Source organism: Ruditapes philippinarum, unplaced genomic scaffold (genome assembly GCF_026571515.1).
Source record: "Ruditapes philippinarum isolate M1 unplaced genomic scaffold, ASM2657151v2 ctg1998_1_1_1_1, whole genome shotgun sequence".
Taxonomy (NCBI): Eukaryota; Metazoa; Mollusca; class Bivalvia; order Venerida; family Veneridae; genus Ruditapes; species Ruditapes philippinarum.
Genome location: NW_026861480.1, coordinates 256982 through 271505, shown reverse-complemented (window position 1 = coordinate 271505; position 14524 = coordinate 256982). Strand labels below are relative to the sequence as shown.

The following is a 14524-nucleotide window of genomic DNA, read 5'->3' as shown; positions in this document are numbered from 1 at the left end:
CTTACTCGAACCTTTGACTGAACATTGCAATCACCACACATTACAATCAAATGGACAGACAATCGTTCATTCGTCGACAGCCGTACTAATATATACATGTCGGTGTAAAAACACAATTCACGAACGGTAAATATTTCATCTTTTTTAAACATATCCCAACTGTGTTCGAGTAAATCAATGTTATGGATTCACAGCTAATATCAGAAAGAGTCCTTAGTAATTTAAGCTGGAGTAGTGGGGATCAGAGAAGTGGAGGATCAAACTCAAGACTGCTGGACCCTGAATTTGTTGGACAATATAAAAGCAGAAAGAATACTGATTACCAGTGTCTAGGGCTTGGTCATTTAAGCTGTGTCATGAAAATTAAGAATGACAACTAAAACGAAGGTAAGCTTCGTGAAAATAAGAAAAAAATTGTATTAATTCCCTTCATTGTAAATTATCTGCCCTTGAATTTAACAAAAAAGTCCAATTCAAGGACAGATAACTCAAAAACGAGAACGGTGACCCCAATTTTTTTCGCTTAAAATATTTCTGTTATCATATTCTAACAACATGTCAAGTTTAAAGAAATTCTATTGAACAGTTTTAATTTTGCCTATATGTCTATATGAATACTCCGGAAAACGGCTTTAACAGAAACACCAACATTTAATTTTCAAAGACATTAGGGAGTATGTGTTAGAGAGAAGGAACTCTTAATTTTTCTTATTTAATAAGAATTAAATATTAGAGAAATACGTTTCAGTTTTACATATACTTTATTCATTACTATGCAACAAGATGTAAAACATATACATATTCTAAAATCAGACATACATGTATGACATAACGTAACAGAAAATTAAAAATAAGAAGAGGATAATTATCCAAATAAAAATCTTAAATTAAAATATATACAATAGCACCAGAAAGGCAGGGCAATATAAGCGAAAATAATTTAAGTAATTTCTTTTTTATATTGGCATTTTAATTACTATTAGGAAGAGATCCATTCTTCATTAAACTTGTACCAAACAAGTCCTTATATGATACTAAGTATACCCTAGAGACCTGACATCACGCTAGGTACATGACTGATTCATGTAAATTTTGCTAAGATCTATATTGCCACATGCCAAATAATTATTCAGCTCTTGTCATTGACAAGAGCTTAATAATTATTTGGCAAGTGACACTGATACACGCTAAATATCTTAGTATTTTAGTTTTTACACAAGAAGACTTATATAAGTTTATAAAAAGTAATTGACCCATGGGTGAGCTAATATTGGCCCCTGGTGCATGATTTTCATTACTGTTACAGAAGTCTACAAGACAATGATATGCGAATAGAATGCCAGCCATTGTGCAAGAAATTGCACATTTTGATGGTCAAGTAAACCAATTCTGAAGTGAAAAGACATGACAGTTTATTTGAAAATGGACCAACTGTATATCTTGAGAGATATGTTCATTTCTGCTTCAGAATATTTTCACAATAATAAATGACCTTGTAAAACAAATCACATACCCATGTTGATACAGTTTTACAACAAAATGTTACTGCAGCAAATTGTCCCAATTCCCCAAACACCTAAATGATGAAACATATGAAATGGTAAGAACATTTGCAAATATTGGTTACTAAATTCACAGAATTTTTGTTACGATTTCTGACAAGACTTTTGACATGGTGTTATTTTCTCTGGACTTACCCCCAAAGATAGTCCCTGTTTTAAAACTTGCCTTACATTGACATTTATCCTTGACCTTTCTATATACATGTCAAACGGTTCCCAATTAGTTTTCTCTATAACTGATTTCATTATAGTACCAAGTTCTTTAGTAGAACAATTATTTCCTTTTATTGTAGGAGTCACTATCACATTTTCATCTGATTCTGTCATGTCTGATTGGACGATATTTATAGATGGTGGTTTCTGATTGGTTCCTCCACTGTATGGATCATCTTCAATATCCGAATCCTCTTTTTGACAAAATGAATTATTTTTGTCATCGATTTCTGACCGACTAGTATTGATAACATTATTAGTTTCAGTATTGCCGAAGAAACAGGATCTTAAATGGTCTTTCTTTCCAGGAAGAATTCTAGGAACAGCATGGTAACTGAGTCTAGCCTTGCCTGTCATCAAACATATATCCCCACTGTTTAGAAATAAAGGAATTGGCTCTGTCTCCTTGGTAGGGCCTCCTATCAAGAATATACAGGACGAGCCAAAACTGAAATATATTACACAAAAAATCATCAAAAAATGACTTATTAACAACAAAACAAGACCAGTCTCCCATCAGCACATTCCAATTTCCCAAGTGCTTGAAAATATGACAATATTAAGTGATATAAGTGAAATTAACTAAACACTTATCTCTAATAAAGTCACTACTAGAAACAGGAACACCTGTAGGAAAAACTTTAATTATAGTGATTATAATTATGCTACCTTGAAATTTCCTAAAAGCTTTTAATAAGTGGACACCCCAACCACAAATACATGATGATGCAAAAAGATTGGTATGATTAAAATGAGTTCGAAAAATTTCATACATCTAACTACAATATACATGTACTTTATCATCTTATAAAAAAACTATAACCTTGTCTTTTTATCCTTTAGTTTTATGCTTTAGTTTAAAAGCTAATAGTCTAGTTTTGAACCACTCACAAATCTGTTTCCTGGGTCCAAGGTTATAAAGAAAGAATTTGATTAGTCAGAAACTGCCACAAAATGTACACTGACCAATGAAAATCCTGAGATTTAAGACAGAATTTTTGAAAAAGTTTTATAACCTCCAGTCCTAGTACTTTCCAGTACTGGTGTACAATAAAGAAATATACGGTACTTGTGACACAAATAAGGGTTAAACCGATGATACCAGTTGAGAGGCAGATATTTTACTGAGAAATCACTCTGCCATCACTCCTCTTATTTGCTTTACCTGAAGGATATAAGTGGTGCAGCCTTGTCAAGCTCGGACACATCTGTATGACCCATCAATGTTGACTCCATACGATAATAATTGACTATACCAGCCTCTGATGAGTAAGCATCATAGCCCAACACTGCAGCAATATAAGTACATATATGTCGCAGATCATCTGGAAACGCCTGGATACGGTCAGCAAAATATTCCTGTAAAATATTCATTAAAATATTTATTTTATTACACAAATTTTAATACATTTTCTTTGTGTGAAAGCTATAAAATGCAATGGAATGGAATTGGTAATTATATAACAGCTTTCCGAAACTGCTACATACATCCAAGACAATTAAATGTTGTTATTAAATACCAGTACATGTATAATCGCAAATATCTATTTATGAATTTTCTTTGACTGCAACAGGATAGAGCAAAAAATAATTAATTATCTAAAATATCGAGGGGATATCAAAAGCAATCATATGATTACAATTCATATGAGTATATACTACAAACTTCTTTCACTAAAGCAACTTTGTAAAGAAAGCTAAATTGTGATTATATTCTTTAGAAATAGCCAAAATCAATTTAGCAATTGAAACAAGTTGTACAGAAATATGGTATAAGCTTGAAAGGTTATGTATGATTTTAATCATTTTGTAACAAGCTGTTCATCAAATATTGAAAAATAACAGCAAAAGAGACAAACATCAAACAACTTAACATACAGCAACTAAACATACAGCATAATTTTTGTTAAAGAACTAAACAGCCTTTGAGACCTTAAGGTTACGTAAATTTGAAAAATAGTAAATTTAGATAACCTTACTGAAGTCGCAAAATGCTGATATCAATATTCAAATGCTTTGCAAAACAATATTGGTACATCTGAATATTGTCTGAACTGTCTATATAAGGTACATACAAGTTGGGTATGTTACTAACTCGGTTTATATACAAAATTGTTATACGCAAGACATATGAAAATCATAAATTTCAGACAATTTTTTTGTCTTTAAAAATATGCATATTACCAGCATTATTTCATTTAGCTGATAATTAGTAAAAGTGTATGATTTTTGTTCTATACTTGTAGAATATCTGTTATACCTGTTTAAGATAGGAGCTGAAAGTTGTATCTCACCTTAGTATTCCATTCATACTGATAGCCAAGTGTAGCCCATCTAAGTTTCATCAGTAAACTGTCTTTTCCCAGATCTGGCCTGTAATATACACCATATATTCCATCATATAAAAATAATTCTGTAAAATTTCAGACTATAGAATTATAAACTACCTGTTAGCAGCGAATCCATCTAATACATTTTTTTATTAACTTAAACATAATACAAATACTTATATTTAACTCTTGCCTGGGGGTAGATCAATACAATGGACCTATAAAGCATTAAATGCCAACTGACTTTAGGTTCAAGGGATTTTTTTTGGTTATCATTGAGCTAAATATATCTTTTATGCTTTTCATAATTGGCACCTGTACCTAGCTTTATCTGAGGCTGATTGACTTTCTAGAAATATATACAACTATTAGCTAAATAACAACCATCAAACTGTTGTGATTCATGCTCTTATACTCCAAAGAAGACACTCAAATTTCCACTAAGAAGTACATGTATTTCTCTACCTGTCATCAGTAACACAGTGATGCCAAACTTGTGAGGGTCGCACCATGTGAGCATCTAAATTTGTCCGATTTGGCTTAGTTGGAAAGTCCAGAAGGCACCTCTCAATCCAATAACGTTGATACTTAGGCTCAAATGGATTTGGTATGACAATAAATCCTGAAAATCATACATGCAAAGATTTAATCTGAAATATTTGTTTGTTTGTTGAATTTTTAAGTTTCATTAATAGCATTGTTATGGTCATATGGGCTCTTTCAATCTAAGAGCTTTACTAGAGGATAAAGATCTCATTACTTAAAGCACAAGAAAACATCCAAGAAGAATCACTGACCTGTAAGCTAGCTAGAATGAATCTAAGATCTCTAGTGGTATTTCATCCAACAGCAGTAAGAAGATCTGATAAGTAGTCATCAATCTTAACCACACGGCACACATGGGCATTCAATTACAAATAACTAAGCCTACAGTAACAATAATCCCACTTTTACATGCTTTTCGGTGGTTTATAGAAATATATCAGTGAAATAAAAACTGATAATTTCATTGTTTTAAACAGTGAAATTATCAATTTGATATTGTAATATTATTTGGCACCCTTTTCATTTAGTACTGTGTTAAAATGTCTTTTTAAACGTTTCTTTGCATATAATAAAAAGAAAATTTGTTTACTTTAATGTAAGATCGAAATATATTTCACCTTGTGAACACCGAAAGTTCATTTTTCACTTGTGGCTGTGCCACTCGTGAAATATACCTTTTGGTGCTCACTTGGTGAAATATATTCCGATCTTACACAGAACTGAACAAATATCCTCTATATCTTTTACTTGAAATTGTTATATTTATTTTGAACAAGAGCAAAATTGTTGCAAAATACGCCTGTCACAAAAGCTTTTGACAGAGATGTGGGCATACTAAAAATACGCATGTAGGAGATATGCTCTGTGCAATATCTGGAAAATATCTCGATATTTTATTATCTCTAGTGACCATGACCTTGAAAATACTAACCTTAATTACATGTGTCACACTTATAGTCATGATAGTTTTCATTTGTGTTACAATCCACCAATAAATGATGACTAAATTTTGACCTCTCTAAGTGGCCTTGACTTTGTTAGCAGGGACCTGGATTATGTGCACAATAAGCCTCACAATGGTGAACATTTTTGCCAAATTACATTAAAATCCCCCAAGGAATGTAGAACAAGCATTTTTCAATGACCTCTAAGTGTGACCTTAACCTTTAACATAGAGACCTGGTTCATGCATGTGACACTGCTTCTCATTGTGGTGAACATTTCTATGAAGTTTCATTAGAATCCCACCATAATATGTGTAGAAAATATGCTCTGGACAAAATCTCTATATTTTATCAGCCTTAGTGACCTTAACTTACTATCATCTTTAGTGACATTGACCTTGCATATATTAACCTACATTACATGTTTCACACCAGTAGTCATGATAATGACCATTTGTGTTTCAGTCCCTCAATAAATGATGACTAAATGGTCCAAATACACATTTTCATATTTTTATCTGAACTTAGATCCCTATGTGTGACCTTGACCGTGGCCGCAGGGACCTAAATTTTCATGTGACACTCCCCCTTACATTGGTGAACATTTGTGTCAAGTTATATTAAAATCCCTCTACGCATGTAGAAGTTTTGCTGCCGACAAGTGTTTTTAAATGACCTCTAAGTGTGACCTTGACCTTTGACCTAGAGCTCTGTTCATGTGCACAACACAGCTTCTCATTGTGGTGAAAATTTCTATGAAGTTCCATTAAAATTCCTCCATGTGTGTAGGAGATATGCTCTGGACAAATCTTTATATTCTATCATCTTTAGTGACCTTGACCATAATCTTTAGTGACCTTGAATTTGCAGATATTAACCTTAATCTCATATTACACACCAGTAGTCATCATCATGACAATTCCTTTTCAATCCCTCAATTAATGATGACTAAATGGTCTGAATACACATTTTCAAATTTTTATCTGAACTTTGACCCCTATGTGTAACCTTGACCGCAGGGACCTAGATTTTGCACATGACACTCCCCCTCACAATGGTTAACATTGTGTGGTAAGTTATATTGAAATCCCTATATACATGCAAGTTTTGCTCTGGACAAGTGTTTTTCAATGCCCTTTAAGTATGACCTAGAGACCTGGTTCATGTGTGGGACACAGCTTCTCATAGTGGGGAACATTTCTATGAAGTTTCATTAAAATTCCTCCATGAGTGTATGAGATATGCTCCAGACAAAATATTGGACGCTGCCTACCAACCAGACAGTCTGCCAGGTGGAAACTATAATACGCCCTGTTTTTCAAACAAGGGTATAAAAATTTGTGACTCAAATAAAATAAGAAAAAACCTAGAGTATGATTTCTTTGCTAGAACACTTTAATGATCTTGACACCAATGGATGACACTCGCTCTAACCTATTAGCTAATTAGTTGTTTTTTAATATATAGTTAGTAAATGCACTGGAAAGCGAGGACCATCACAAAAGAAATTTAAGTAAATACATGTATGCCACTTTTCAAGGTAGTTGTAGCTTAATTTGTTTTTCAAAAGGTTATTTTTTTACCACATATGTATCATTCTTCTAACTTGGAGATGATGATTAAAAACAAACAGTACATTTGTACTTCATATGCTGCATCAAATCCTTACCTTCATACTTAACAATAAGATGTATGCATGCATGCATCCCATCCATCCATCCATACATACACACACATATACATGTTATTATTTTAAAGGTTAAATTTTCTATGGCTTTGAAAGAATGTCATTGTATGCTTTATGCATACAATGAAATTTTTTTTTTCAAAGCTATAGAAAATATAAATCCATCTATGTTTGACACACAACAATTAATGCTCTAAAGAAGAAAATGCTTTGTGTTAAGTTATAGGAGAAGTCTTTAAGTGAGGGAAAAAGTTGATAGCTAAAGTTATCCTTACCTTCACACTCTTTCAGCTGAAAAGCTTTCCATTCCTTTAAAGGTTTGAGGCCAGGAAATGCCTGCAAATCTTTTGGTTCATAAAGCTCGACAGGTACAATCTAAAATTTTAATCAAAAAATATTTTGGCTGCTTATCAAAACAAATTTTCAGTTCAAGTAACTTACACATTAATTTTAAGTGTTCCATTCATGTTAAATAGTGGAAGTTCAGAATTTACTGCCTAAATTATAAATACAATTTTTCATGGTCTAATTTTGCTATTATAATAACGTTATAACAGTATTAAACATGAAAGACATCAGTTTAAATTCAAAGGCTGTAATATGTATATTTTTTTTTACACCAGTGACCTTGACCCCATAGACCCTTACTCCACAAAAAGTATGAGGACCATTGAAGGTATTCACCTACTTATCACTCTAGATGCCCAAAGGCAGTTTGTCAAGCCCGCTGTCACATTACTCATATCTGACCTTGAGTTATGACCTTGAGCTCTAAACTAGTCAAACGGTTCTCATGGGCGACAGGCCAGCTCATGATGTTGAACATATATGCCAGGTTATTTGAAATTCCACCATCTAGTGATAGAATTATGGTGCGGAGAAGCTGTTTGTGACCATTTTTCTGTATTTGACCATAAAGTTTGCCTTTGACCTAGCCACAGGGTTCTTGCACACAACACACCATATCATGATGTTGAACATTTGTGCCAGTTATTTCAAATTCTACCGGCTAGTGTTGATTTGATTGATGATTTTTTTGGGGTACATTTTTTTCAAAATAACAACTGCTGTAATAAAGACATCTTTATGATAATATCAAGTAGAAATTATGATTTTAAATATTGAATTTGACACAAATGTACAAAAGCATGGTCCCCATCATCTCAAGTCATAGTCCACACTGTCTGAATCTATGGTCTACCTTGGTATGGTCCACCCTGTCCCACAGTCTGCTCCGTCCTTAAATTGAAAAAGGCAGCGAAAAGTCTTGAAAAGTTTGACCAACTTTGGGGGTGAAAAGTTTTGATGTGAACACATGATCAGTCTTATGAAACACATCTATCATGTCTATCTACAGGATTTTTATATCCATCTGGAAATGGAAACAACTATTAGACTAGCCTGGGATTCAGGCGTTAATATTTTTTCCTTATTCATAACATAAGCCCTATTTTATAATTGATCGTGTTTTGATAATATCAACGCTTGGGGAAACCTGCGGGGCTTCCCATGTAATTTATCAACAAATGATAATCCTATTTATACATGTAGACCGATAAGCATGTGACCAACAAAGCACCGGACTAAATCAAAATCAAGGCAAATATGCTGAAAGATAAAAATTTGGCGCCATTTACTATTATAAATTGAGTCTAGCACATTTCTCTGATGATGAGCTCTCAGACTTTATTCACACGGAATTGGTCTTTAACTAATCAAACATGTTGATCAAATTCACTCATGCAATAAACTATGTCAACGAGTGTCAAAACTCTTAATATTTAATAGGAATTGGTGTTTTGAAAGCGTGGCTCCATGACTATTTGTTGAGTTTCGGGTCACTTCATGAAAATTCTGTTTCTATTTTTAGAAACTAGTTTGAAGTTGCACACAAGAGTTATCATTCTTTAAATGACATCCGTAGTTTTCAGGTGAATACTAGGTGGCTCTTCGGTTGAAAATTGTATTTCCCCAGTATGTTTTTTTGCCGAACAGAAACACATAAAAAAATTTGACAGACTGTCCTCCAATTATTGGTGGTTCGGATGATCCTATAAATATGACGTCGCTTTTAGATATGATTTGTTCTTGGCAAAGCTTGACCGACATAAACTATAACAAGCCTGTAACGCCTGATAAAAATTTGGCTGTAAAAAATATTTTGGACTAGTTTTCGGATGTATTTTTGCTCCCTACCAAACATCAAAGTGAATTTTTATTTGTTTGGGTCGTCAGACCAAACAAATAATGGTAGCAAAATTTCAGACTCTAATGCTGTTAATTGCAATTGCCGAAAGTAGTCCGCTTTTTTGAAGCGGTTACTTTCCTTTATATGAACACTAAACTATGAACACCGAAAAATTCAGGGGAGATCACTGCTTTAAGATGGTCAAATGACAGGCGCATTAATTTTCAAGCAAAATAATTTCTGAATGGTCGAAGATTTCTAATATTGTTTTATTCTTTCTACATATACATGCTTATAGTAAGCTCCATGATTATTTACATCTGTGTTAAACAACAATTAGCGTCGTTACAAACCCTAATTTAGAATAATATGGTTTTCTTCAGGTCATTCACATATGAATTCACCGTGGCCGAGGGGTTTGCGTGCTCGCTTAGGAAGCGAGAGGTCTGGAGTTCAAATCCCAGTTAAGGCAACTCATTTTTTTTTTTCAAATTGCTTAAGTCAAATAAACATTGAATTGAATATCAGTGTTGCAATAAGTCTGATAGCCAATTTACTACAATTAAACCGCTGAAAAGTATTGGTGGCACTATACAAAAACAAATTGGTTTATAATCTCACAACCTTCACCTTTCTGACATTCTGAGATCCAAACATATTCAGCGCCTTCTGTGCTTTGATTATATTACTGAGTGGCGACATAAGTATGCCAAACTTTATTATATTTTTAGTCATCTTATGTTTTCCTGTGCCTATCTTTCTGTGATACTGCAAAACTACTGTGATAATACGGGGAAGTCAAAGGCCGGGACCGCGAAGCGGGCCCGGGATTGGCTTGCCCTGCTATCGACTACACATGTATATTTAAAAGGAAATCAAATTAAAAAAAATTTCAAAAATACCGTTTATAGAATTCTATACCTATCAATGAAATTTTCAGTGTCAGTTCTAGTTGGGCGCTGCCATTTTCAATGTAACTCAATGATAAAAGGTGAGGTATTCCAATAACAGACAATCGCAACTTTTCGGATTAATAATAAATATCGAGTGTTCCAAGTGAAAACAGAAGTGGTGCATGAAATACCGAATGACACCTTTAAAATGGAAAAATAAATGATTTTTAACTGACTTCCCCGTTCATAGACTTTGCCTTATTTCATATTATAGCATATAAGTGTTAAGATACGGATCCAGTGAGTAATTTTTCCACCTTTTTTCTGTGATAATGCAAAACTTCTGTGATAATAAGATTCTAAGATTAATTTGTAGTTTAACTCATTGTCTATTTTTATGTGAGAAATGAATGTATTTTTGCGCAAACAGGACGTTTCGGCCCCAAACCAAATCGGCCCCTTTGCAAAAATCGGCCCCTAGACGTTTCGGCACTTTTCCGCAAGACCTTTTGGCTTTTTTTATGAAAATTGTTAAAATTGTAGTAACTATATTGATTGATTGATGGCACACAAATAATTAATTAAGACACTAAAATCCTTAATTTATAATCCTTTATAGATTTATCGATCACTTAATTTAACTATTGAAATAAATGATATTTTTTTCAAAGTGTAACTATAAAAGACACTTAATCCTTAATTTATAATACAGTTGACAAACTGCAAAAACGTTTTGATAAACAAAGTTAATTACAATTATACCTCAAAAATCATTATCTTTTGATCTCTATTTACCATTTAACAGCTATTTAACTATTAAGATATATGTTTTTTCAAGGTGCAACAAATTAATCATTTATACGGGGAAGTCAAAGACCGGGCCCGCGAAGCGGGTCCGGGCTTTGGCTTGCCCGGCTATAGACTACATGTGAATATTTAAAAGAAAATCAAATAAAAAACAATTAAAAAATATATACTATAGAATTCTATACCTATCAATGAAACTTTCAGTGTCAGTTCTAGTCGGGCGCCGCCATTTACAATGTATGTCAATGATAATAGGCGGGGTATTTTGATAACGGAAAAAATCTCAACTTTTCGGATTAGTAATAATCGTCGAGTGTTCCGAGTGAAAACGGAAGCAGTGTATGTAATATCGAATGACACCTTTAAAACGGAAAGAATGAAAGGATTTTTTTAACGACTTCCCCGTTCATAGGCTTTGCCTAATTTCATATTAGCTTATTGCTAATAAGGGGTTAGTCATATCAAAGAATTTTTTTAAATTATGATTTCTTATAATTTCTTGAAAATATTCTGAGTTATTATTGTAACGTTCTGATTGAAAATCTGTCACTTTAAATGTATTGTTCTGTGTCTTGCTTTTTAATCGTTCAAATTAAAAAAAAATACTTGTTGATGATAAACAGATAAAATTCTGTTTGCTAAGGGCCGAAACGTCCGGGGCCGAAACGTTTTGGGTAATTTGGGGGAATTAGTAACGATTCGCCACACTAACGATTCGCCACATAACGATTCGCCACAGAGTAATAACGATTCGCCAGTTAAATAACGATTCGCCACAGTATGGTTATAGATCTAACAATGATTTTTTTAGTTATCACCAAACTTTTTCCTTTTGTTTTAATAATTTGACAATGACAATAATTTAATAATGTTTCTTAATACAAGTAACATGAACTTAAAGCCCCCATTGCGGATTTTCAATTTATTAAAGTAACATTATGACAGGAGTACATTTACAAGAAAGTAATTATATGTTGATTAATCATAAACATAAATGTCAATTAATATTAAAAGAAGAGAAGAAATAGTTTATTTCGGTAACTTATACATTTACATTATTATCTCGTTACATACAGTAATTACAAATATAATAATTCTGTGGTCACATGACAAAAGCAAAGAAAAAAATAATAAGAAGAACATAAAAAGTTTTAACTGATGACATTCTTACGGAGAACAGACAGCTGCAAATAAAGGAACAAAGAACATCACAATATCATTATCATTCATTTATATAAATGTCAAATATTTAAAAAAAGATATTGCAAAAACATGTGATCATTACGAAAATTGATTTACGATAATTGATTAAAGAACGCATATCTAAAACATTTGTCACACCTTTTATTTTAACAAGCCAATCACCTTAAATTGTAGAAATATTTAATTGACGCCGAAATAATCCTTTAATTATCTGACAATGTGAGCAGATTTCAAAACAATGCGGCAATTAAGCTTATGTATGTAAATTTTGTAATAAAATATGTTAGTTATATAAATAACTTATCTAAAATGTGTAATGTAATTTTGGTAATGAAATATATTTATTGTCATTTATTCAATTAAAGCTGTTTTCTTTTAATTTTCCAGTTTATATAAATAACGAAGTTTAACTTATCTACAATGTGTAATGTAATTTTGGTAATAAAATATTCATGTGTCTTTATTCAATAAAAGCTGTTTTCGTATAATTTTCCAGTTGATATGAATAACGAAGTTTTTCTCATCTACAATCTGTGATATAATTTTGGTAATAAAATATTTATTTTCATGTGTTTTTATTCTATAAAAGTTGTTAGTATATTTTTCCAGTTTATATCAATAACGAAGTTATAAAATGTGTTATGTAATTTTGTTAATAAGATATCTGGTTTTCGTGTGTTTTTTATTCAATAAAAGCTTTATTCAGTGTAATTTATTTATGTAATTAACAAATGAAATATATAATATAAAAAAGTTTTCCATCAACAATTTGAAAACAGGTGTGAACAAGTTTGTATTTGAACACGTGGCGAATCGTTATTTAACTGTGGCGAATCGTTATTACTCTGTGTCGAATCGTTATGTGGCGAAACGTTAGTGTGGCGAATCGTTACTTTACCATTTGGGGCCGATACATCTTGGGGCCGAATAGTCCAACTAATTAGACTTGTCAAAGAGACACCGAGATAATTTTGGACGGGCGCTGTCTTTTCAACGGTTTGACAGTAAGAAAAAAAAAGTCTGTAAAATGGGTCAAACCGTTCACGCCAAATTAATTAGGCTAGGGGCCGAAGTGACATTTTTGACTCCCGACCATATTGTCAATATTTCCAAATACTCACAATTTCACCACACTGCTTATCAGAAAAATCAATGACTCCACTTAAATCTAAAGGTTTATCCCGACGTTTATACCGCTTGTATACGTGTTTAAAATTGTCAACAAGCGAATCTGTGCACTTCTCTATGGACGCCGCCATCTTATTCCGGAGAGGTATAAATTATGACGGATCGTTAAATGAAGTTGAGAAACACGGCGCCATCGTCAACTTTTGTTAATTTGGTACTTGATGAATAGCCTGGGGTTCAGGCATTGATATTTTTTGTTTATTTATGATATACACGCTATTTCAAACTCGTTGCCGAACAGAAGTACATAAAAAATCGACAGACTGGAACCAAGGCTATAAGCAATCTCCACACAGTGATCTCCCCTTAATTCTTCGGCGTTACAATTCTGCCAAGGGAGGTAATCACTGTGAGGAGTTTGGGCTATAAGATGAATAATCTAAACTGGGTTTGCCTAAAATACGAAAGTGAGATTTTTGACGAAAGTGAGCGAAAGTGAGCGAAAGTGACTTTTAAAATATTACTTGTAACGTTTTAATAGACTTTTACAATAAAATTGCAGTTTGTAGACGTATATTATTAGAAATTACTTATATTTATTATAAAGAATAATCATAATAATGATTTATTCGGTTTTTATTTGCATAATTTATATACTGCAGTACACAAATTCTTATATCTTCCTTTCGCTTACATTGAAAAATACGAAAGTGACTTATAAAATATACCGTTTAAATTGAAATTATTTTTACTATTATTGCACAAATTGGACGTATAATATCAGAAAATGATAATATTTACTTTCAAAGATAATCATTATGATGATTAAATCGCCATTTATTTTGCATAATCTCTATACACAAGTTATATACAGAGATCTTCCTTTCGCTCGCATTGAAAAATACGAAAGTGGCACACAAAATATCAAATATACTGTTTAAATTGAATTTATTACTAAAATTGCAATTAATTTGTAGACGTACAATATCAGAAGTCAATTATATTTATTTTTAAAAATAATCA

The 14524-nt window shown here is 32.4% G+C and overlaps 1 protein-coding gene across 1 annotated transcript; it reads right to left on the bottom strand.

The window, feature by feature from the left end:
* Positions 1-742: 742 nt before the first annotated feature.
* Positions 743-13817, bottom strand: LOC132715757 (nucleic acid dioxygenase ALKBH1-like). The gene is made up of 6 exons (XM_060698823.1): positions 13495-13817; positions 7558-7657; positions 4571-4727; positions 4070-4148; positions 2941-3134; positions 743-2223 (listed from the first exon to the last, which is right to left on the bottom strand). The coding sequence occupies exons 1-6, from the start codon at positions 13630-13632 to the stop codon at positions 1647-1649; spliced, it is 1245 nt and encodes a 414-aa protein (XP_060554806.1). The 5' UTR covers positions 13633-13817; the 3' UTR covers positions 743-1646.
* Between the last annotated feature and the right edge of the window lie 707 nt (positions 13818-14524).

What these genes read in the sequence shown, in the direction of transcription:
- LOC132715757 (XM_060698823.1), bottom strand. Translation starts at nt 13,632, where the DNA reads ATGGCGGCGTCCATAGAGAAGTGCACAGATTCGCTTGTTGACAATTTT. An exon ending in ATAAGCAGTGTGGTGAAATT is followed by an intron (nt 7,658 to 13,494) that starts GTGAGTATTTGG and finishes TTAAAATTTTAG; the next exon opens with ATTGTACCTGTCGAGCTTTA. An exon ending in CACTGTGTTACTGATGACAG is followed by an intron (nt 4,149 to 4,570) that starts GTAGAGAAATAC and finishes TGTATATTACAG; the next exon opens with GCCAGATCTGGGAAAAGACA.